The sequence below is a fragment of the Procambarus clarkii genome, chromosome 91 (genome assembly GCF_040958095.1).
Source record: "Procambarus clarkii isolate CNS0578487 chromosome 91, FALCON_Pclarkii_2.0, whole genome shotgun sequence".
NCBI classification, from domain to species: Eukaryota; Metazoa; Arthropoda; class Malacostraca; order Decapoda; family Cambaridae; genus Procambarus; species Procambarus clarkii.
This window is the reverse complement of record NC_091240.1, coordinates 11,045,926-11,071,458: the sequence shown is the minus strand read 5'-3', so window position 1 is coordinate 11,071,458 and position 25,533 is coordinate 11,045,926. Positions and strand designations below refer to the sequence as shown.

General features: G+C 46.0%; 1 protein-coding gene across 1 annotated transcript; it reads right to left on the bottom strand.

The window, feature by feature from the left end:
- Positions 1 to 23,001: 23,001 nt before the first annotated feature.
- On the bottom strand, positions 23,002 to 23,358 carry LOC138359555 (uncharacterized). Its single transcript, XM_069318900.1, has one exon. It carries the CDS (start codon positions 23,356 to 23,358, stop codon positions 23,002 to 23,004), a length of 357 nt encoding a protein of 118 aa, XP_069175001.1.
- Between the last annotated feature and the right edge of the window lie 2,175 nt (positions 23,359 to 25,533).

The window sequence follows — 25,533 nt, the reverse complement described above, 5'->3', positions numbered from 1 at the left end:
AATTTGCTTGTCTGGTCTGTAGTTCACTCTTTCCCCTTGTACAGACGTTTTCTAAGAGACTGTAAGTGCTCTTTTTCTCGGTGATAAATTGAATAATACAGAACTTAAACAATTTGCACTTTTCTCACCTATCAGTTACCCTGAGAATTTTGTACATGGTCACCGCTCTAACGTTTCTGTCTTCAAGTGACAGAGTTTAATTGTTTAGGTTAATTTAAAGTTAATTAAAGTTTAATTTAGGCCACGGGCAGTCCCCATGGCGCAGTGGTAAGACTTGCCTGGCGCTTTGGTTTGGGTTCGTATCCTGGCCGGAAAGGATGGCCAGGGGCCAGATTCACGAAGCAGTTACGCAAGTACTTACGAACGTTTACATCTTTCCCCAATCTTTGACGGCGTTGTTTACATTTAGTAAACAGTTTACAAGCGTGAAAACTTCCCAATCAACTGTTGTTATTGTTATAAACAGCCTCCTGGTGCTTCGGAGCTTATTAACTGTTTAATAATTGTAAACAAAGCCGTCACAATTGAGAAAAGATGTACAGTATCGTAACGGTTTTGTCAATCTGGCCCCTGGTTGTCAATCCTTAATTAACTAGACCCTCCGTTCACCCAACAGTAAAATGGGTACCTGGTTGTTAAACGATTAGGAGGGTCGTATTCCGGGGAAAATTAGGATTAAAGACTTGCCAGAAACGTCGTGCGTGCTAGTGGCTGTACAAGAATGTAAGAACTCTTGTATATGTAAATAAAATACAAAAAATCCTTTAACCATTCCTGTAATATTGCACCAGATTGGTAGCGAAAATACAAACGTTGAGATTTCAAAATGGCTCGGTGTATAATAGTTATATAGTGTACGTAGTTGTATAAGAGCTGTATGACAGTCACAGTAATACAGAAGAGGAGTGTGAATGATGAGTGAAGAATTAAGAAAAGCGTGATGCTATCTGGAGACTGTGTAATGAACTATTGTTCATTAGTTCATTTGGGCACTCAGTTTCCACCTGTGTCCCCTAGTGCGTGTGCCCCTTGTGTTAAATAGCCTGCCTTTATCAACCCTGTCGATTCCCTTGAGAATCTTGAATGTGGTGATCATGTCCCCCCTAACTCTTCTGTCTTCCAACGAAGTGAGGTTTAATTCCCGTAGTCTCTCCTCGTAGCTCATACCTCTCAGCTCGGGTACTAGTCTGGTGGCAAACCTTTGAACATTTTCCAGTTAAGTCTTATGCTTGACTAGATATGGACTCCATGTTGGTGCCGCATACTCCAGGATTGGTCTGACATATGTGGTATATCATGTTCTGAAAGATTCCTTACACAAGTTTCTAAAGGCCGTTCTTATGTTAGCCAACCTGGCATATGCTGCTGATGTTATCCTCTTGATATGAGCTTCAGGGGACAGGTCTGGCGTGATATCAACCCCCAGGTCTTTCTCTCTCTCAGACTCTTGAAGTATTTCGTCTCCCAAATGATACCTTGTATCTGGCCTCCTGCTTCCTGTGTGTGTGTGTGTGTGTGTGTGTGTGTGTGTGTGTGTGTGTGTGTGTGTGTGTGTGTGTGTGTGTGTGTATGTGTGTGTGTACATGTGCGTGTGTGTGTGTATGTGTGTGTGTACATGTGTGTATGTGTGTGTGTGTGTGTCATGGGAGGTAAACTACATATATTGTGAAGACAATACCTTTCTAGCCGGAGGTTAAGGGAATATTCCCTAAAAGCTTTCCTACAGTAAAGGAACTGTTATTTTTTTTTTGTAGCTTGCCCCCCCCCCCCACCCACCGGCTACGCCCCCCCCCCCACCTCCCACCTACACTTCCACCCATCTTTCCCTTCCCTAACATCATTATGAGGAAGTTTGGGGCATGGGTATATTATGAGGTAGCTACAAGGGTATATTATGAGGTAGCTACAAGGGTATGTTATGAGGTAGCTACAAGGGTATATTATGAGGTAGCTACAAGGGTATATTATGAGGTAGCTACATGGATATGTTATGAGGTAGCTACATGGGGTGTAATATGAGGTAGCTACATGGGGTGTAATATGAGGCAGCAGCATGGGTGTAATATGAGGCAGCAGCATGGGGGTGTAATATGAGGCAGCAGCATGGGGTGTAATATGAGGCACCAGCATGGGGGTGTAATATGAGGCACCAGCATGGGTGTAATATGAGGCACCAGCATGGGGGTGTAATATGAAGCACCAGCAAGGGTGTAATATGAGGCAGCAGCATGGGGTGTAATATGAGGCAGCAGCATGGGGTTGTAATATGAGGCACCAGCATGGGGGTGTAATATGAGGCACCAGCATGGGGGTGTAATATGAGGCACCAGCATGGGGGGTGTAATATGAGGCAGCAGCATGGGGTGTAATATGTGGCAGCAGCATGGGGTGTAATATGAGGCAGCAGCATGGGTGTAATATGAGGCAGCAGCATGGGGTGTAATATGAGGCAGCAGCATGGGGTGTAATATGAGGCAGCAGCATGGGTGTAATATGAGGCAGCAGCATGGGGTGTAATATGAGGCAGCAGCATGGGGTGTAATATGAGGCAGCAGCATGGGGGTGTAATATGAGGCACCAGCATGGGGGTGTAATATGAGGCACCAGCATGGGGTGTAACATGAGGCAGCAGCATGGGGTGTAATATGAGGCAGCAGCATGGGGTGTAATATGAGGCAGCAGCATGGGTGTAATATGAGGCAGCAGCATGGGGTGTAACATGAGGCAGCAGCATGGGGTGTAATATGAGGCAGCAGCATGGGGTGTAACATGAGGCAGCAGCATGGGGTGTAATATGAGGCAGCAGCATGGGGTGTATGCTATTGATGTACACAGAATGCTTCACCAGGTGGCGTGTGTTGACTTGTATGACACAAGGACCAATAACAGGTGTGTGAGGTGTATACTGGTGTGTAGAGGAGGAGTGTTGCGGGTGTTGCGCCAGACAACACCCGCCCGGGCCCCTGCTACACCACGCAGTTCTTGAGGTTATCTTGAGATGATTTCGGGGCTGTAGTGTCCCCGCGGCCCGGTCCTCGACCAGGCCTCCACCCCCAGGAAGCATCCCGTGACAGCTGACTAACACCCAGGTACCTATTTTACTGCTAGGTAACAGGGGCATAGGGTGAAACCTATGAGGTACATAGGTTTAGGTACATAGGGTGAAAGAAACTTTGCCCATTGTTTCTCGCCGGCGCCTGGGATCGAGCCCAGGACCACAGGATCACAAGTCCAGTGTGCTGTCCGCTCGGCCGACCGGTAGTTCTACAGTGTATTCCCATCTTGCAACGCTCCCCCTTATAACATGTTACTATGTATATATAAGACAGTCATTACCAAAGAACTGGTATACATTTGTATACATGCGGATATTGTGAATGCCTGTGTGTGTATACACTGCGTCAGTGTATGATGGAAACAGTCTGCCACTTGGGATGGACGCTAGAGCTGCATGACGCGGGTAGAGCATCATGCAGGTCGGCGTTCAATCCCCGACCGTCCAAGTGGTTGGGCACCATTCCTTGCCCCAGTCCCACCCCAAATCCTTATCCTGACCCGTTCCTAGTGCTATGTAGTCGGCATGGCTTGGCGCTTTCTAATGATGTGAGAAAGTGTCCTCTGATGTGTTCCCTTCTCCCCCCCCCCCTCTTCTCCATCCGTGTAGGATGGTGCCTTGGACCTCGCCTTCTAATAGAGACTTTGCCTCTATTATGATAAACAATAGAGGGACTAGAGGTGGGGTGAACTCTATTATGAAGTCAATAGAGATCATTTAGTTTGGTGATCCTGTAGTTGTACTTGACTCTACACTCAGACATTGGTGTGAGAGTGTCGCCACTACACCTGTGTGCCAGTGGCCACGGTGTAGGGGGAACGCCTACACCGTGGGGGTGTAGGATCATCAGGGCAAATGAGGGTGGGACCATCGCCGGCTTCCTGTCTTCGTCGAGGCAACTAGTGTTAGTGGCTCTCAGGTAAACTCAGGTAAACTCATGCTGTGGTTGGATAGGCATGATCACCCACTCCCCCCCTCTCCCCCACTCCGCCCTCCCACCATTAACAACACATTCATGTTCCTTCACAGTTCTCTTCCTAACAGTTCTCTTCTCTTTTGTGCCTTTCGCTTCTCTTCTCACTTATATTTTCTAGTCTCTCTCTCTCTCTCTCTCTCTCTCTCTCTCTCTCTCTCTCTCTCTCTCTCTCTCTCTCTCTCTCTCTCTCTCTCAGCCACTAAATTACGTCCCCTTGTTATGTGAAGAAGCGACACTAACTCAACTTATCATTAAACAACCCTCTTAGATAAGCAGCATTGAGGTTAGTATTGTGTTGCTGGTGTTACGGCGAGTGTTACGGGGGTTCCGTGGCTGACTCTTGGGTTACGTTACACGTGTGGAGCTCCAGTAACACCGTATACTGTGGTTGGTCACCGTCAACACCGTGTTACGGTAACACACCTCATCACAACACCTAGAGGCAGTACACCTCCTACACCCTACTCGCATCACTCACTAAAAAGTCGTCATACATCACCTCAGAGAGCGCATTAATCTGTTCCGAGGACACAGCGAGCGCCATCACGTCCCTTCCCTTCCAGATGAGTAGTGGTGCAGATGTGAGCAGGGGGGGGGGGGGTCTGGGGGGGAGGATATCATCAACCTCTGATCCCTGGATCTACAAGAACGCTCTGGCTTGATCCTTGACGTCACCGCTAGCAGGAGATCCATAAGAACGCTCTCTGGATTCATCCATGACGTCCCCACTGGCCGCGGATCCATAAGAACGCTCTCTGGATTCATCCATGACGTCCCCACTGGCCGCGGATCCATAAGAACGCTCTCTGGATTCATCCATGACGTCCCCACTGGCCGCGGATCCATAAGAACGCTCTCTGGATTCATCCATGACGTCCTCACTGGCCGCGGATCCATAAGAACGCTCTCTGACTTGATCCTTGACGTCACCGCAGGCCAGTCTGTGCGCTGTGACGTCAGTACCTGCAAAGCTCCATTGTCAATACTAAATTGTGAGTTCATGTACATCCTGATATTTGTAGTGTGTATGAGCGCATGATTTTTCCTTCATGAGGCAGCCATGAGGATGATCAATGATCTTTATTTTCTAGATCGGCCAATCACTTTCCGGTTCCACACGAGAGAGAGAGAGAGAGAGAGAGAGAGAGAGAGAGAGAGAGAGAGAGAGAGTTTCCGCCTACACTAAGAGCAGATGTAGAGTATTTTTAACATACAAGGTGACAAAGAGAGTAGTGTTGGCTGTTGGATTAAGGAACAGTTGACTAATGTGTTGAGGAGGGCGGCCTCCTGCCAGGTAAACAGTTGATGAAAGACACTTCATAACTCATAACTAATGACGTTCCAACTTTCCTCGACATGTCTTCATAAACAAAGGTCATGTGGTCGTTAAATCCAGCCGCTAAACCTCCGTTTAAAAATGAACAATATTTTACCCACGATTCACACTTGATGACGTTCGAACATTTCTGGAACAGTGCTTCGCTCACGTCTTTCGTTCGACTCGCATCTCTGTAAATGCTTCACCCTCGTACAGCGACTGAACATGTTTGCCAACAGACTCAAAACCTCTCTCCTTACATATCCTAAGCCTAACTGTACCAAAATATATATAATAATATTAATATGTATATAATATAATATTGTTTATAACACAGTTGGGAAAATTTACAGGAGCTCCTGGGAATATGAGTGACACATTTAGAATAACTCAAAAAACTCCTAACTCACTTACTTCTCTTAAAGCCTATAAACACAATACATCTATATTAATAAAAATGTAAATGTTCCTTTGTACAAAATCGCTAGTCTCCGAAAGTTCTTCACCGATTGCCTTGAAATTTTCACACAACGTTCCATTCGCATCCGAGCGGGTTTTTATATACCTACTATATAGATGTCATGTCTGTGGCGGGGAAAAAAATATGCTTAAAAAAAAAAAACTGTGTTTTTCACGTGTTTTTCATTTGAGGGAAATCTTCGAAACCTCTTTACCGATTGCTTTGAAATTTTGACACAACGTTGCATTCGAATAGGCGCATATTTTTAAATATCTAGTATATACATGCTTCATCTGTAACAGGTTATCTTGAGGTTATCTTGAGATGATTTCGGGGCTTTTTAGTGTCCCCGCGGCCCGGTCCTCGACCAGGCCTCCACCCCCAGGAAGCAGCCTGTGACAGCTGACTAACACCCAGGTACCTATTTTACTGCTAGGTAACAGGGGCATAGGGTGAAAGAAACTCTGCCCATTGTTTCTCGCCGGCGCCTGGGATCGAACCCAGGACCACAGGATCACAAGTCCAGCGTGCTGTCCGCTCGGCCGACCGGCTCCCGACCGGCAGGTAAAAACAGTTTTTTTTTTTTTAAACAGCGCCATCTGTTGGGCGTAAGAGCAACACACACACAGTAATCTCCGAAAGTTCTTCACCGATTGCTTTGTATATTGGGTATATTACCCGGGCGCCCGGGATCGAACCCGGGACCACAGGATCACAACTCCAGTGTGCTGTCCGCTCGGCCCACACAATAACCTTCGCCAGCAGTTCAAGCCACAATATCCAGTGAAGAACCCAGCCAAACCATCCACATTTCTACGGATGACGAACCCACCAACCCTACTGAAGAACCCGGACCTTCCCCCCCCCCCCCAAGAGACTACACTCCACTTAACTAAACCAAAGAAAAGGAATCGACTGAACTCGAAAATGTAGCCACAGTCATCTGAAAATTCTCTCGAAAATTATACAAATGAAGAATTCCTGCTTAAGGATTTTCACCAGACTGTAACTCACGCTCCTGCAATGAAATACTGTTCTTCGATGAACAAAGCAACTCTATCGTAAGCAAAACTTTGTTTCTATAAAACTTATCATTCAACTCAGCAACATGCCAGCTGAGTACCGCGAGCACTTACAAATGTACCAACCAATAACTATGGACGTTACAACCCAACGCTCAGAGTTATGATGCTATAACTTCTACAACGGAGCAGCAAGAATATACAGACAAGGCCTCTGGCAACGTTCAGCCACAACCGAACGACAACCACAACCGAACGTTCAACCACAACCGTAATTACCAGAAGTAAAACCATGAAGAAGAAGCAGCAGCAAAGGAAATGTATTGTTCGACAAGCTTAAAACCTCAAACAATGAAGAACTCAAGAATGAAGAAAGTGATTTCATGAAAACAATGCCCCCTGGACTGTTGATCAGCCAAACAGCCGGGCCAAATCCCGCCACTTTTTCTCCTTCTACAGCGACTCTTCTCTCAATCTATTCTCCTACACCCACTTCACACCTCACCCAGTTGTGACTCTTCGCCTCATGTAAGTCGAGCCAAGCTGAAGTAATACTGTAGCTTCGTGCCTTCAGGGTTAAGAGCACCAATACGGAATAAAATAGTGAGCACGTCATGAATTAATGGGAGACTATTAACTGAACCACACAGAAAGTTTGTGTTGAACTATGGCAAACTTTCTCAACACCTTCATCAAAATTCATGATGTAAACTTCAAGCTTGACTCCTCTGTCACAATGAACATTTTTCATCATCTTCAGCTTTGATTTATCATGCATTTTAAGATAAGTTTTAAGCGCTGACCTTCAATCTGGTGCGGAAATTTAGGGACAAGAGCTCGAGTAGTGTCAGCTAGAGAACCCAGACGTTCACTTCCAGGACTACCACCACAACTGCCACCATACAGCCCGTCCTCCCACCACAACTACCACCACAACTACCACCATAACTACCACCACAACTACCACCACAACTACCACCATAACTGCCACCATAACTGCCACCATAACTACCACCACAACTGCCACCATAACTACCACCATAACCTGTAGATCAATATATGACTCACACTACAATAGCCTGATGCCAAGAACTCCAATCTGATGTAGGCGCCTGTACTTAAATAGATTCGAACTTGCGTCTATGGATGCCCCAGTTCGAATCCCTCTGGTGTGGTTTAAACGTCAACCAACCCACGAGCACTGGAGGGAGGAAATTATCATGAGAAAGCGCCAAGCCATTACGACTATATAGCAATTAGAAGGGGTCAGGATAAGGCTTAGGGATGGGACGGGGGTAAGGAAAGGAGCCTAACCAATTGGATGGTCGGGGATTGAACGCAGACCTGCACTGGAGTCATCAAACCGGGAAACCTATATCTTGGTATATTCATCAATTAGTTTTCGACATAATTATTACATATTTTTCGATGTGTATCTCATTTCCTTAGATACATTTAAGAGGCACCTTACCTTGCCATGATTTCGGGGCTCAACGTCCCCGGGGCCCGGTCCCCGACCAGGCCTCATTAAGAATATAAGAAACAAGGAGCAAAATATAAGAACTATAAGGCTATAAGAAACAAAATAAGAGAAGGGTGAGGGGAGTTCCCCTCTTACTTTATTAGGTAATGGAGAAGATAATCTGTCTGTCCCCTTGTAAGTCCTCCAGGATTATTGACCAGAGGGGCCACTAGTCTCCTGGGAGGGGTCAGCCCAGGGGGGGCGGGGGGAGCCTGCTATATAGACGGATTCCTCCAATTCCTAACACGGGAGACATCTCCCGTCACGCAGGGTGCAGTCGCACCTCCACAGATCTCCAGTATCATCTATTGATACTGGAAATGGCTCAAAAGGGCCACCACTTATGGGCTATTCGTGCCCAAGCCACCTTTTGGGTGGCTTAATCTTCTCTCTCTCTCTCTCAATTCCTAACTAATTAGATTTCCCCGATATATAACAAGCTCATCCATTAATTTCCTCATTACCAAGATACTTATCACTCCGCTGGTGATGTAAACCATGGCGTCGACTCCCCCATAGCTGCTAACCATCTGAAGAAGAATTCAACAAATCCTTGTGCGCCTCAGGAGAGATAAGATCACCCTCCCTCAACCTGTTGTACCTTTTCTTCAGCACGAGGAGAAGGGTCCGGGTTGTACATCTTGCTGGGTGAAGGTGATGTCGCACTCCTCCTTAACTACTTGCTTTGTCTTCGTTCTCTCTCTCTTTCTCTCTCTTGTTTCTCCGCTCTTCTGGTATATGTTCACTACTATATTTATAAACTACACATATTTACATCACCTGTTAAGTGTTCATCGGTTGTGTTTACAGCTTTGTTTATCGATGTGTTGGTTAGAGATCAATAATTGTGTGAATACTGTAGCTGGTGGGTGTGTGTGTGTGTGTGTGTGTGTGGAGCCAACACACATACACACACACACACACACATATTACCACCACCATAACCCCGCAACACCTGCGTCACCAACACCTCACACACACCAGGTGTGGGCAAACAGCCGGATGTTAAATATTCACTAAACACCTACAGCACCTGTGATGGGGGGGGGCGTCCACTTTAACAAGGAGAACAAAAACAGGTGAACTTTAATCACGAAGGAGAGTCCTGTCTTGTTTAATACAGCTTCCTGAAGCTTTTCTCTGGCGTCACAGACCTCATCCCCAGCTTCACAGTGTGTGTGTGTGTCACACACACACACACACACACACACACACACACAGGTCACTGGAAACAGGAGACTTACCAGAAAGTTAGAAGACAGCTAACGTAGTCCCAATATACAAGAAGGGTGACAGGCCAGAGGCATTGAACTACAGGCTAGTTTCCCTAACTTGTATACCATGCAAGGTGATGGAGAAGATCGTGAGGAAAAGGCTCGTAGAGCATCTGGAGGGAAATAACTTTGTAACGCACCACCAACATGGGTTCAGGGATGGTAAATCGTGCCTCACAGGTTTAATAGAATTCTATGACCAGGCAACAAAAATTAGGCAGCAAAGAGAAGGGTGGGCCGACTGCATTTTCCTGGACTGCCAAAAAGCCTTTGACACAGTACCCCATAAAAGGCTGTTACAAAAGTTGGAGCAGCAGGCAGGAGTAAAAGGTAAGGTGCTCCAGTGGATAAGGGAGTACTTAAGTAACAGGAAACAGCGAGTAACGGTGAGGGGGGGGGGAAACATCAGAGCGGCGAGATGTCTCCAGAGGAGTCCCACAGGGCTCAGTACTTGGACCCATCCTGTTTCTAATATATGTAAACGATTTTCCGGAGGGTATAGACTCGTTCCTCTCAATGTTTGCTGATGATGCAAAAATTATGAGAAGAATCAAGACGGATGAAGATAGACAGAGATTACAGGATGACCTGGACAAACTGGAGGAATGGTCTAGAAAATGGCTGCTAAACTTTAACTCAGGAAAGTGTAAGGTAATGAAATTAGGCGAAGGGAGCAGGAGGCTGAACACAAGGTACCACCTGGGAGGTGAAATTCTGCAAGAGTCAAATAGAGAGAAAGATCTGGGGGTTGATATCACACCGAACCTGTCCCCAGAGGCCCACATCAAAAGGATATCATCAGCGGCATATGCTAGACTGGCCAACATAAGAACTGCCTTTAGAAACTTGTGTAAGGAATAGTTCAGGACCCTGTATACCACTTATGTAAGACCAATCCTGGAGTATGCAGCTCCAGCCTGGAGTCCATACCTAGTTAAACACAAGACAAAGTTAGAGAAGATCCAGCGGTATGCCACCAGGCTCGTCCCGGAACTGAAAGGAATGAGCTACGAGGAAAGGCTAAAGGAGCTGAACCACACATCCCTGGAGAACAGAAGAGTAAGGGGAGACATGATAACCACCGACAAAATTCTCAGGGGAAATTGACAGGGTGGACAAAGACAAACTCTTCAGCACGGGTGGGACACGAACAAGGGGACACAGGTGGAAACTTAGTACCCAGATGAGCCACAGAGACGTTAGAAAGAAATGTTTCAGTGTCAGAGTAGTTAATAAATGGAATGCATTAGGCAGTGATGTGGTGGAGGCTGACTCCATACACAGTTCCAAATGTAGATATGACAGAGCCCAATAGGCTAAGGAATCTGTACACCAGTTGAGTGACAGTTGAGAGGCGGGACCAAAGAGCCAAAGCTTAAACCCCCGCAAGCACAATTAGGTGAGTACACACTCGCGTCACAACTATATGGGTGTCGACCGTCACACACACACACACACACACACACACACACACACACACACGCACACACACACACACACACACACACACACACACACACACACACACACACACACACACACACACACGCACACACACACACACACCTCAATCTCATGTAGAAAAAGCCTAAGCTACTCTATCCTTTTCAGAAGTATTTCACTGCCGCAATAAACCTCCATGAACTTGACCTATAAACAAATACAAGAACTATCGCTGGACCAGCAGTCGAAGCAATAAACAAAGAACTTGTCAATGTTCCGTTGATGTTACCGGATCCCCCCGGCTATGACGGCTGACACCCCGCACAAAGCAGGCAATCACCATGGAGAAAGCTAGGCAGAGGGAGGATAACAACTCTCGAAATCGTCAACAGGTAAGCACCGGCATCACCGCTATCAAAGCTTAATCCCCTGTCTCCGCTATCAGAAATCTTCTCAAAGAAACTCACACGATTTCCGAGAGATCATATCGGTGCGTGTCCGTCTGGGCTCCAAGGGCAGCCGTGTCCAACACCTTCCTGTAAACCGCTCTGTAAACCTCAATGTAAACCTGCAGGATATCGCCGTGGTTTACAGGAAGGCCATGTTGCCCTGGTGTGCCGCTCTTCACTACCACAACACCACTTGTTGACACACTCCAAGTTTCTGTCAACGCTTTTATTAGGTCTGCGAGTTCCTTGTCCACCGACACCAGGCGTCGCTTAATGTTCACACTATAATCTCAGGCGAACCGTAAGGTCAGCAGCCATGGGTGTGACGTGTCCCAGGCGGCGTCTAGGCTACAGGCGGCGTCCAGGCTACAGGCGGCGTCGAGGCTACAGGCGGCGTCGAGGCTACAAGCGGCGTCGAGGCTACAGGCGGCGTCGAGGCTACAGGCGGCGTCGAGGCTACAGGCGGCGTCGAGGCTACAGGCGGCGTCGAGCAATCCTTCACGTGAGGGGGAGGGCGTGCTCGGGGCGGTCATTCACGTGGGAGGACGTGCTGGGACCGGTCCTTCACGTGGGAGGACGTGCTGGGACCGGTCCTTCACGTGGGAGGACGTGCTGGGACCGATCCTTCACGTGGGAGGACGTGCTGGGACCGGTCCTTCACATACAGTCGACTAAGCTCTCTTATGACCAAGAAACTACCTGTCCAACACCTAACTCCATGTTATCGCCAAACTTAACCCCCCCCCCCTTATCTTCATCAGAATCATGATCTACATTTTATATTTTCCAAATTCCTGTCTTCCCTAATTATCCTGTCTCCCCTTATCCAGGTGTTGCTGCCTCTTCTCCTCCTCCTGTTCTCTCTCCTTCAGAAAATTTTTCACTCGAGTGTTTTCTTAACTTGTGATTGATGTTGAAGACTTGTGAGAAGTGAAGAGACTGAACAGGTTCTGGCCAGAGGGGCTCGTGTTAGGTTTGTATATGTACGAAGATGTTATCAACGTCTTTGATGCTAAGATGATCAAATGATTCCTTCACATGGAAGGAAGCAACAAAATCCCTGTAATAATTTTGTTGATCACCATCACCCAAACATCCTTGTTAGAATAATGGTTCAAGCAGAGCAGGACAACTGATAAGTTTGTTTAGACGATAAAAAAATCCTATTAACTATTATCTAACCAAAGCCATTACAACTGTATCTTCGTCATCGTAAGTACAGTGTACAGTTAATCATGTATAAACAATCATTGACTGAAGCAGAGTGTACGGGTGGAGCCGAGAGACACCAGTCCACCCCGGTATCACCCCCGGGACCACCATACACGTCTCGTACACGTCTCGTACACGTCTCGTACACGTCTCATACACGTGTTTAACCCAGTACTGCCACATACTGAGCATGACAGTACCACATAGTGTTTAACCCAGTACTGCCACATACTGAGCATGACAGTACCACATAGTGTTTAACCCAGTACTGCCACATACTGAGCATGACAGTACCACATAGTACAAAATATAAACAAAGCATTATATTACAAGAGATTAAAGTACAGTGCCACAAGTCTATATAAATAAAAATGTAAATGTTCGTTTGTTCAAAATAGCTAATCTCCGAAAGTTCTTCACCGATTGTTTTGAAATTTTCACACAACGTTCCATTCGCCTCCGAGCGGGTTTTTATATACCTACTATATACATGCCTCACCTGTGACAGGAAAAAACATGTTTTTTTTTTTAAACAGCGCCATCTGTTGGACGTAAGAGCAACACACATTGTAATCAAAAGTTCTTCACCGATTGTTTTGAAATTTTCACACAACGTTCCATTCGCCTCCGAGCGGGTTTTTATATACCTACTATATAAATGTCACGTCTGTGACGGGGAAAAACATGCTTTTTTGAGACACTGTGTTTTTCATGTAAGGGAAAGCTTCGAAATCTCTTTACCGATAGCTTTGAAATTTTGACACAATGTTGGATTCGAATAGGCGCGTGTTTTTATATACCTTCTATATACATGCCTCACCTGTGACAGGAAAAAACATTCTTTTTTTGAAAAACAGCGCCATCTGTTGGGCGTAAGAGCAACACATTCTGTAATCTCCGAAAGTTCTTCACCGATTGCTATGAAATTTTGACACAATGTTCAATTTAAATATGCGCGTGTTTTTATATACCTACAATAAAAATGCCACACGTGTGATGGGTAAAAACATGTTTTTTGAAAACAGCGCCATCTGTTGCACGTAATAGCAACATAGTAACTATGTTAGGAATCCTTTCCAATGTTTCCAATTGTATTGATAAATAGAATTTTCATAGATTTCGACTTATTTTCATTTTGATTTAATTATTTTGTGTGACATTGCGTTGGAATTGAGCTGTGTTCCTTACTATATCGTTCATTTCGTGGATATAAGAATAGATGCCACACCTGTGACAGGTAAAAACATGCTATAAAAAAAAAAACAGCGGAATCTGTTGCACGTAAGAACAACACACGCTATACTAAATATGTTATGATTCCATTTCAATGTTTCCGATTTAACTGATAAATGGGATTTTCATAGATTTCGATCCATTTTCATTTTGATTTAATTATTTTGTGTGATATTGCCTTGGAATTGAGCTGTGTTGTTTACCATACCGTTCATTTTGTGAGTATAGTTTATTTTATAATTTTTTCATTTAGCTTAGTTTTTTAATATTTTTACTTATATTTCAGTGATGGAAACATCAGATCATTTGATGTTCCCAATTTTCTGATGGGAACATCAGATCATTTGGGAATGCATTGGACAAGGGAGTGGGGAATGGTGGGGAGGACGAGGGGACAGGGGAAGGGGTAATGGTGGGGATGACAAGGGGACAGGGGAAGGGGTAATGGTGGGGAGGACGAGGGGACAGGGGAAGGGGTAATGGTGGGGAGGACAAGGGGACAGGGGAGGGGGTAATGGTGGGGAGGACAAGGGGACAGGGGAAGGGGTAATGGTGGGGAGGACAAGGGGACAGAAGAGGGGGTAATGGTGGGGAGGACAAGGGGACAGGGGAGGGGGTAATGGTGGAGAGGACGAGGGGACGGGGGAAGGGGTAATGGTGGGGAGGACAAGGGGACAGGGGAGGGGGTAATGGTGGGGAGGACGAGGGGACGGGGAAATTGGGGACGAGGGGACGGGAAAGGAGAATGGTGGGGAGGATGAGGGGACAGTTGAGTGGGGAATGGTTAGGATGACGAGGGGGATGCTGGAGTGGGGGATGGTGGGAGGACTGGGAGACAAGGGAAGGTTGCTGTGACTCAGCAACGCACACACGTTGCTGAGCCACAGCAACGTGTGGCAGGGTACAGCAACGTGTGACAGGGTACAGCAACGTGTGGCAGGGTACAGCAACGTGTGGCAGGGTACAGCAACGTGTGACAGGGTACAGCAACGTGTGGCAGGGTACAGCAACGTGTGGCAGGGTACAGCAACGTGTGGCAGGGTACAGCAACGTGTGGCAGGGTACAGCAACGTGTGGCAGGGTACAGCAACGTGTGGCAGGGTACAGCAACGTGTGGCAGGGTACAGCAACGTGTGGCAGGGTACAGCAACGTGTGGCAGGGTACAGCAACGTGTGGCAGGGTACAGCAACGTGTGGCAGGGTACAGCAACGTGTGGCAGGGTACAGCAACGTGTGGCAGGGTACAGCAACGTGTGGCAGGGTACAGCAACGCGTGGCAGGGTACAGCTGGTATAATAATACAACAGAGTACAGCACAGTGCCTGCAACAGCTTTAGATTTCATATTTGTACAATACAGTGCATCACAATTTCAGAATTCAGGAGAGTACAATTTTGTACAGAACACATAACGTAAGAACACAGTGTAGAACACTAGTGTAACACACAACACTGTATTCCAGACGGTTACAGCACCAGCTTCTACTTGCACGCCAGGAAAGTGAGCAACACACTAGGGGAGGGGGGGAGGGGGGGGGGGAGGGGGGGAGGGGGGGGGGAGGGGGGGGAGTGGAGGGAAACAAAGAGTAAAACTTCACTCTCTAGTATTCACTGCCAGGTAGGCCCACTAAGGTAGACACACTGTCAAGTAGGTAAGCAGGTGGAGGCGGGGGAAAGCGGTCTCTGCCTGCTGGCACTGCTGGTTAGCCTCACCATTAGCGATAATTGGAGTGATCACCCCTCCTCACCCCCTCACCCCTCCTCACCCCATGGCCGCCTCGCTCCGGCTAATGCCACCACAATACCCAGTGATCAAGCTCTCAAATAAGCAGGAGCCTGCAACCTCAGCTGTCCAACCTCGTCCTCAGCTCTGTGTATCCCTGTGCTGCCGAGACGCCAACTTACACACTCAGCCCTCACCTCCCGCGCCACCTCCTGCACCACAAGACATTAAGGAAGTAGTTGAAAGCTAATCTAGGAGAATATGACAGAGGCAAGGTAACGCAAGGTAACTAGGAGGTAACGCAAGGTAACTAGGAGGTAACGCAAGGCCTGTGTGACCACTAGCCTGAATAGACTGTGCAGGAGAACGCCTATTCAGGGCTCCGTGGTTGTGCTGGAGCCGAGTATGAGGAGCTGGGGCCCGACCCGATGACGTAGACACGACAATATTGTTGAGGACAGAGGCGGGAAGTCCTCGTGCGTAGACCTGTCTTATTACTTTACTGTCTTATGTAATACATTACCTTATTACATGTAATGTAATACATTACATTACCGAGACCTGTCATTATTACTGACAGTCATGGCAGGGGCCTACGATAGACAGGCTGGAGTAGACAGGAGAAGCTCTATCATGTGCTCTAGACGGGATGATACTCTATCATGTGCTCTAGACGGGATGATACTCTATCATGTGCTCTAGACGGGATGATACTCTATCATGTGCTCTAGACGGGATGATACTCTATCATGTGCTCTAGACAGGATGATACTCTATCATGTGCTCTAGACAGTATCATACTCTATCATGTGCTCTAGACAGGATGATACTCTATCATGTGCTCTAGACAGTATCATACTCTATCATGTGCTCTAGACGGGATGATACTATCATGTTCTATTAGAAACAACAGCACAAATATTAATGTATAACTCTCCTAATGAACTGCAAAATCGATGGAAAAAAATTGCAAGATTAAGTTCAAAGGTAATGATCGCGTCGACCAGCAATTGAGATGTAACGATGCAGCTCTTAACAGGGCAGTCACCTGTATGTATGTACTCACCTAATTGTGCTTGCGGGGGTTGAGCTCTGACTCTTTGGTCCCGCCTCTCAACCGTCAATCAACAGGTGTACAGATTCCTGAGCCTACTGGGCTCTATCATATCTACACTTGAAACTGTGTATGGAGTCAGCCTCCACCACATTACTTCCTAGTGCATTCCATTTGTCAACCACTCTGACACTAAAAAAGTTCTTTCTAATATCTCTGTGGCTCATTTGGGCACTCAGTTTCCATCTGTGTCCCCTTGTGCGTGTGTGTGTGTGTGTGTGTATGTGTGTATGTATGTATGTATGTGTGTATGTGTGTGTGTGTGTGTTTGTGTATGTGTGTATACAGGATGTGTGGAAGCTGGTCAGAATTGCATTTCATCTTGTAAACGCACACTAATGACACTGTAAAAATACATATCGAACACTGTTTATGTAGGACAGAAAAAAATGCATATATGCTGGTTAGCATTGTAAATGTCAAGCCACGTCTGCGGTAGAAAAAAATTAAAAAAAAAATGACAAGTTCTTCCTATTTACATTACGTTGAAAACAACTATTCCTCAACAAAAAGGCGCGAGATAGGGCCCAAGAGCTGAAGCCTGACCCTACGATCAGTGATGCTTAGCTGGATAGATGGTGGGAGGACTGGTAGCCCAGCCTTACAGCTTCCAGTTAAGGGAGCTAAGAGGATAGATCACATGGAGAGGCGCGAACACGGTCAACACTACTGAAGGGATAGAGAGGCAACAGGTGTTGGGGAAGGGGGGAGGGGGAGGGAGCAGTGATGGCTGAGGGGGGAGGGAGCAGTGATGGCTGAAGGAATGTAGGTAATTCGAGCCACTGCACGCGGCCTGTAACACAACCACCGAATTTTTCTTTCGATTTGAATTTGAAAATCAATGTTGTGAACCGTCGACCTCCCCCCCCCCGTAGCACAGCGGTGGGAATAACAACATCTCCCCACCACCAACAATACATCGCATTTTGACGTCAAAATCCCCAACGGACATATTATGATCTACAAAACAAAGCGGCTCACGAACATTCAGGGATGGCTTAGTACACCATTTCTCGCCCGTTGTGCCAACTGGAGAGGACAGGCTGCGGAGCCCGTGTACGAGAGAGAGGAACACTGTTATCCGGAGTAGGTTCCTGGCAGCCGTAGGGTCAAGGCTCAGGCAGGAATTTCCCCCGAGAGAAAAAAGTCAACCCACCACCTTCCTCTGGATTTCATATTCGGCTTAATAGCCGGGGAAGGGAGGGGGGAGGCGGGTGTATAAATGGTGTAGGTTTATAAATTACCTACGGCCAAAAATTGATGTGCTAAACATCACAGCGGCTCGCAAAAGCGGACGTGACATACCGTTTTCTCTTGGTGGGTACTTGGGTTAGGTTACGTCAGTCACGGGAGGTGGTGAACCAACCCGTCCTCTAATATATTACGTCGCTTTTCGCTCGTATGCGCAAGCCTAAGGCACTACGGGCTCACCATAGCCTGTGCTACTTGGAACTTTGTTCCAGGTAGCAAATCTTTAACAACATCGTATGCGCACTCAGGCTAAAAAAAAGGACGTAATTTAAAATTAAATCAGCTAGCGAAAGTGACCTACTGCCCCGTTTTCTGTTTTGGGTCCTATCTGGCTTAGGCTGTTAGGTTAGGAGAGGAAACTTTCAATTTACGGTTTTCATGGCGTTTTGAGAACCTTAGGAGACCATCCTGTCCTCCTAACCTGCCACCCGACCCTTAACTTGCTGTTTCGGAAAAAAATCAAATCCAAAATTTATTTTCAATTATTTTTTTCAAATTACAGCATTTTTTGGCCGTAGCAGGTGGACGGGTTGTGGACGGGCTGGTGGACGGGCTGGTGGACGGGCTGGTGGACGGTCGGGAGGACGGGCTGGTGGACGGGCTGGAGGACGGGCTGGAGGACGGGCTGGTGGACGGGCTGGTGGACGGGCTGGGTCTTCAACAACCACCACTCTATCTTACGACCCCAAACAGCTAATTATCCTAATTTTTGTACGTAATTAAAAGGTAATTACGTACCTACGAGCAGTACAGGATGATGGATAACCCTGTATTCACCCAGTTGTTCACTCACCACACAAGTGTACACAACATTGGCTCACAGTGATCCAGTGTCACTCAACTCATACAAGCCATCACTGCGGCGCGCTAATGGATGAGGCGATTGGATGAGACGATTGGATGAGGCGCTAATGGATGAGGAACTACCTGAGTAGTTCCCTCACATGGTAATAAATGTCTTATTCATTAATAATACTTGATACAACATCATGAGAACTTAAACAATTGCACAAAGTTACAGCCCGTAAGTTTGTCTTACGGGCTGTAAGACAACTGTCTTCCCTGACAGTTATTCGGGTCTTCATTCTGTAATCAGAAAAAAAGTGGTTTTATTTTTTTACCGTGTTCAAAATAAATTAAATATTTTTTTTTAACTTTTTAGTGTAAGTTGATCAAGCGGAATAAAAACAGGATATTTGTCAAGAACGCAACAAAGTTCATGTCACGAGGCATTTTAAAAGGTATCTCCTTTCTCTATCACGACTCACCAGATGAGATGTGATTTTCGTGAGAAATGTGCCCGCGCCTACCTCTTCCTTTGTTCCAGAGAAACATGAAAAAAAAATTGGTAGAGAAGAGCGAAAGAATTAGTTTTTGTTTTGCGTGAATGTGTGTGTGGAAATTCTAGTCAATTTTATCTCTGGCAGTGAAGTTAAATTCACAGTCAAAGGTCAAAGGGTTATACAATCTACGATCAAAGGTTATGAGTTTACTGTCAAAGGTCTATACAGTGTTCTTGTCAAGAACATCAAACAAGTGCAATGACATGTCTATAACTTTTTTGCGTTATGAAAATCTCAGATTCACATTTAATACTTAAAAAAACTAATTTTTGTCAGGAATGTCTATAATTCAAACCTATAATTCACGAATTTAATAACATCCAAAAACACACTTTAAACACTTGTATAATGTTCTTAAGAATAGCATTAGGTTATCTTGAGGTTATCTTGAGATGATTTCGGGGCTTTTAGTGTCCCCGCGGCCCGGTCCTCGACCAGGCCTCCACCCCAGGAAGCAGCCCGTGACAGTTGACTAACACCCAGGTACCTATTTTACTGCTAGGTAACAGGGGCATAGGGTGAAAGAAACTCTGCCCATTGTTTCTCGCCGGCGTCTGGGATCGAACCCAGGACCACAGGATCACAAGTCCAGTGTGCTGTCCGCTCGGCCGACCGGCTCCGGTTAGCAACAAATGTAAAATCTAAAATAACTTTAAATACATACAATAAAAAATACATTTTAAAATAATGCCGTCATTAAAAAATTAATAACTTTTCAGATAAATACTAGTCAATGGTCCATATATTACAACACTTTAAAGATGGGAAAAGTATTTCACAGACATTCCCATGTACTTAAGTCGAACAAATTCTTCTTAAACGTCAAATAAAAATGTTTACTTGTATACGAAGCAAAAGATCATGGGCGTCCTTTCATCACATCAAGTTTTGAAATCCAAAAGCTATTAAATGATACAAAAAGGAGACAATATTTTTTAAAAGTCGGTTATTTCGTAACCCAAGATCCTGGTCGCATATGAGTGATTCATTGCTCACTTGTCTCCAGAACTCGGCTGTTGATTTCAGCATCTATTTCTTCCCTCCATTATCAACCACACTGTTGGTGATGGCAGCAGGCAGTACGGAGAGTGCCCAGGAGGCCGGGGGCCTGCCACACCTGCCCCTGGACAGGTGTGGTGGTCATTATCAGTGCCACACCACACAAGGATGATCCATGTGACCATGAGTGTAATGTTATAATTAGCTCATCAAGACTGTCCCTTGCTTAGCTAAATGAACTATGAGGTTCAGTCCCTGAGCCCATTATGTGCCTCTGTAACCCTTTCCGCCGCCACCGCCGCCCACACCAAGGGTATGGGGTGCATAATAAATGAACTAAGCTAAACAAGGTACAACTTGGCCGTTCCCACCAGTAACAAGGGCACTAAACTACCAACTGACTCATTTACAGTAATCGTGTTTCCCAGTATGTCCTCAGTATGACTTGTGTTTAGTGTCATGTCCTCAGTATGACTTGTGTTTAGTGTCATGTCATCAGTATGACTCGTGTTTAGTGTCATGTCATCAGTATGACACGTGTTTAGTGTCATGTCATCAGTATGACACGTGTTTAGTGTCATGTCATCAGTATGACTCGTGTGTAGTGTCATGTCATCAGTATGACTCGTGTTTAGTGTCACGTTATCTTAACGGTACGTGTGTACCGTGGCCGTTATCTTGACGGTACGTGTGTACCGTGACCGTCATCTTGACGGTACGTGTGTACCATCAACATACATCACGGCTCTAAGTCTCATTATTATTTCCTGACCACACTAGAATAGAAAACGAGGAGCGGAAGCATATATAAACACTAACAAGAACGCAAACAACAACAAGGATTAATATTCCGTTGTGTAATCCACTCAAGTTAAAAAAAAATAAAAGAGGATAAAACTAATAGACAAACGCGCTCTACAGGGCCTGACGGCTGAGCGGACAGCGCGTCGGATTCGTAGTCCTGGGGTTCTGGGTTCGATCCGCGGTGGAGGCGGAAACAAATGGGCAGAGTTTCTTTCACCCTGATGCCCCCTGTTCTCCCTAGCAGTAAACAGGTACCTGGGAGTTAGAGAGCTGCTACGGGCTGCTTCTTGGGGATGTGTAACAAAAAAGGAGGCCTGGTCGAAAACCGGGCCGCGAGGACGCTAAGCCCCGAAATCATCCCTTCCAAACTTGACGAAGAAAGAGACCAGGTGAAAGAAAATAGGACAAATGTAAGTGAAGAAAGCTAAGGATATATTAGACACAATTAGATATATTAATTAATAATAATATATAATGACATAATATATTAGATATATTATGGCACAGACGGAGCAAGATTATGAAGGGATAGGAGGATGACTGGGTGATGAAAGGTGGGGGGGGGGAGGATAGGAGGGGATGGGGAAGGATGGGAGGGGGAGGCGGGATAGGAGGATGACTGGGTGATGAAAGGTGGGGGGAGGATAGGAGGGGATGGGGAAGGATGGGAGGGTAGGCGTGGGTCGGTCACGTATCCGCCAAGGATATGGGAAACACCTTCATCCTACATTTATTGGCTTCTCCATCTTGGCCCCACCCCATCCCAGCCTCGTCCCTTCTTAACTCCCATCCCCCATCCCAACCATCCCAGGCCTTGACCCCGGCCCCTCCCACTCATTCCACTCAAGAATATGTAATTATTAAGTGTGCTTGAGAGGGTAACCACCTCACCGCTCTTCCTACCTGCAGGACATACATATTCCTGCCTCTCATATTTTAATAATTACAAGTATTGTATTCTCCGCGTTCTGACGGGGACAATATTATACATACATACATTATATATATATATATATATATATATATATATATATATATATATATATATATATATATATATATATATTTACAGTTGTCTTACAAGCCGAATTTTCGTGAAATATTGAATTAAATTTCTTTTAACGGAGTAGAGGGAAGGAGGGACAAAGTGGGAGGGGAGGAAAGAGGGGGAGGGAGGGAGGGAGGGAGGGAGGGAGGAGGAGGGAGGAGGGGGAGAGAGAGAGAGAGAGAGAGAGAGAGAGAGAGAGAGAGAGAGAGAGAGAGAGAGAGAGAGAGAGAGAGAGAGAGAGAGAGAGAGAGAGAAGGAGGGAGGGAGGACGGAGGAGGAGTAGAAGAGGGAAGGACCAGAGTGCAAGGGATTTTGATGGGGAGAGGGAAAAAGGGAGAAGAAAGACAGATGGAGGAGAAAGGGGAAGAGGAGAGGAGCGGGGAAGAAGTTGTGTAGGTAAAGTGTGGCGGGAAATAAGAGACGAAGAAGAGGAGAGGAGGAAGCAACGGACGACAAGGAAGAGTGAATACCTTATTATTCACCTCACTCCTCTCGACTCTTAAGAGCCCGGGGTCTTCCCTCATGCTCTCACTGGTCACTCCTCGGGTCGTACTGGGGTCCTCCTCGAGTCGTCCTCGGGCCTTCCTTATGTTATCCTCAGGCCCTCCTTGGTGTCTCTCATGTTAACAGTATATCAAACTCGTACTGAATTTAATCATTCGTTTTGTCAAGGGACAGGAAGATCGTGAATATTTACCTGAAATTACCTGTTGACCAGCACGTCTCTAGTGGCCTGGACGAGGATAGTAAACCTAGTCAATGGTCCCGCTCATTGTTTCTGATGATTTTATCCAGCTGGATTTTGAACTGCAGTAATGTCTTGGCAGCGAGAGCTTCGGCGGGTAGGCGGTTCCATGGGTTTATAACCCTGTGGGTGAAAAAGCATCTCCAGTTTTTTGTCTTGCATTGTGGCTTGTTGAGCTTGAACCCGTTGTTCCTTCCATCTGTTATATTTGACATTTTAGAGAAGTCGTCTGCATCAACATCCTCCAAGCTGCTCAGTGTTTTAAACGTTTCGATGAGATCCGCCCTGTCATGCCCGGCTCGCTGTGTTGTTATTCCCGCGGCCCTCAACCGTTGCTGGTCGACGTAGTTGTGGGATAATTTGGTCATCCGGTGTTGAACTTCCTCCAAAGCAGATATATGTAAATATCTTTCTGGGGAAGGAAAGGGGAATTATGAGATGAGAAGTTTCCTAAGGGAAATACCTTGGGACACAGACCTCAGAGCTAAGTCTGTACAAGATATGATGGACTATGTCACCCAAAAGTGCCAGGAGGCAGTAAACAGGTTCATCCCTGCCCAAAGGGGAAAATCCGAGAAACAAAAGAAGAATCCATGGTATAATAGGGAATGTATGGAAGCAAAGGAACTGAACAAAAGGGCGTGGAGGAACTTCCGGAATAACAGAACACCAGAAAGCAGAGAGAGATACCAGAGAACCAGGAATGAGTATGTTAGGTCTCCGTGTTGGGATACATTAGTCCAGATGGAGGCGCACCACAGATTTGCTCAATTAAATAACTACCTTCTATTCCTCAAAATCAAAGTTTCGTTTGATTATTCCTAGAGTTTAGTTAGTTTTGTACTTCGGGTTTCACTTGTTGCCCAACTTTCATTGATTGATGGAGTCTGATTCCATGGTCCCTTTCTTCATTAATCTGATGCAAGGTAATGTTGTTAATTTGGTAGCTGTGATGTGCATTATTATGCTCCCACATGCAAGGTGATGCATTTTTCGATATTAAAAAGCATTTGCCATTCTTCTGACCATTTGTGGAGTTCATGTAAGCCTTTGTAAGGCCTCTGCGTCTTAGTTATCGCTTCCAACTTTACCATAAATGTTAGTGGCTTCAGTTACTTTGATGATGTGGTATATAATATTCTTATCTGTCATTGATGTATATGACAAAGATGGTTGGCCCCAAGATGGAACCTTGCGGTACCCCACTCACCCACTTTAGGTATCCAGGTCACCCAGGGTCGAACTACTGACCCTCCCCAGGATACAACCCCACAACCAGTTGCCCAATATTTTGATATTGCTAATAGGGAAGTGATTCTGTATGAATTAGCAAGAATGGATATAGTATACAATTATTACAATGGATACGGGGCTATCTTACCAACAGGAAATTCTCTGTACTGTTCCAAGGCTTCAAGAGTGCAACTAAATTAATGCAACTAGGCACCCCACAAGGATGAGAACCAACTCCTACCTTGTTTAATATTCTAATTAATGCCTTACTACAATTATTTAGTTCGGCAAACATCACGATCAGCTATGCAGATGACATCCTTGTACATACTAAAACCCACCGCGAAATGCAAACAATCTTAAATTGTATACATACAGCTTGTGAGAGCCTTGGTCTTGAAATCAACGCTGCTAAAACTAAGATGTTTTAACAGACAAATTGGTAAACACAAAAGTGGACCACAGAAACTTAAGATAGATAAGGTACCAATTGACTGTCTCTTCTTTCAAATACCTTGGTGTCTCTGTCCCTTGTACCTTAACTGCAGTCAAAAAGTTGCATCAACAAAGTAGAGACAGACGTAATACAACCCAGACATAATTGCACTCACAGAAACAAAGCTAACGAAAACCATAACAAATGCAGTGTTCCCACAGGACTATTATGTTAGGAGGAAAGAGAGAGAAGGAAGAGGTGGAGGTGGTGTAGCTCTGCTGGTAAGAAAAGGCTGGGATTTTGAAGAGATGGTTATTCAGTATGGCTGTGAAGGTTTCAGTGACTACATAACAGGTACCATAACAACTGGAGGGCAAAAAATTAGTCGTAGTCCCAATCCACCACCAAATGACAGAAGACCCAGGCAGGAATATGATAGAAACAACATGGCCACCATTAACATAATAGAGAGAGCAGCTTCTGTTGCTAGCAGGAATGGATCTGGACTACTAATCATGGGAGACTTCAACCACGGAAAGATAGATTGGGAGAACAGAGACCCGCAGGTGGTGATCCAGCTGTTGATGGTGATCCAGTGGTTGATGGTGATCCAGTGGTTGATGGTGACCCAGTAGTTGGTGGTGACCCAGTGGTTGGTGGTGACCCAGTGGTTGGTGGTGATCCAGCGGCTGGAGGTAGTTACGGTATCGACACCATCGCGTGGGGTGGCGATTTCTGCACCATGTACGAGTTTGCACTCCAACTCCCCGGTATCGGGCACAACGCAGACAACACCAACTGTTGGTGGTGGCGTGGCGTTGGTGAAAGGCTCCAGTTTCCTGCCTCAGTCAGAATGTGAGGTCGATGATGATGA

What these genes read in the sequence shown, in the direction of transcription:
- LOC138359555 (XM_069318900.1), bottom strand. Translation starts at nt 23,358, where the DNA reads ATGACCAAATTATCCCACAACTACGTCGACCAGCAACGGTTGAGGGCC.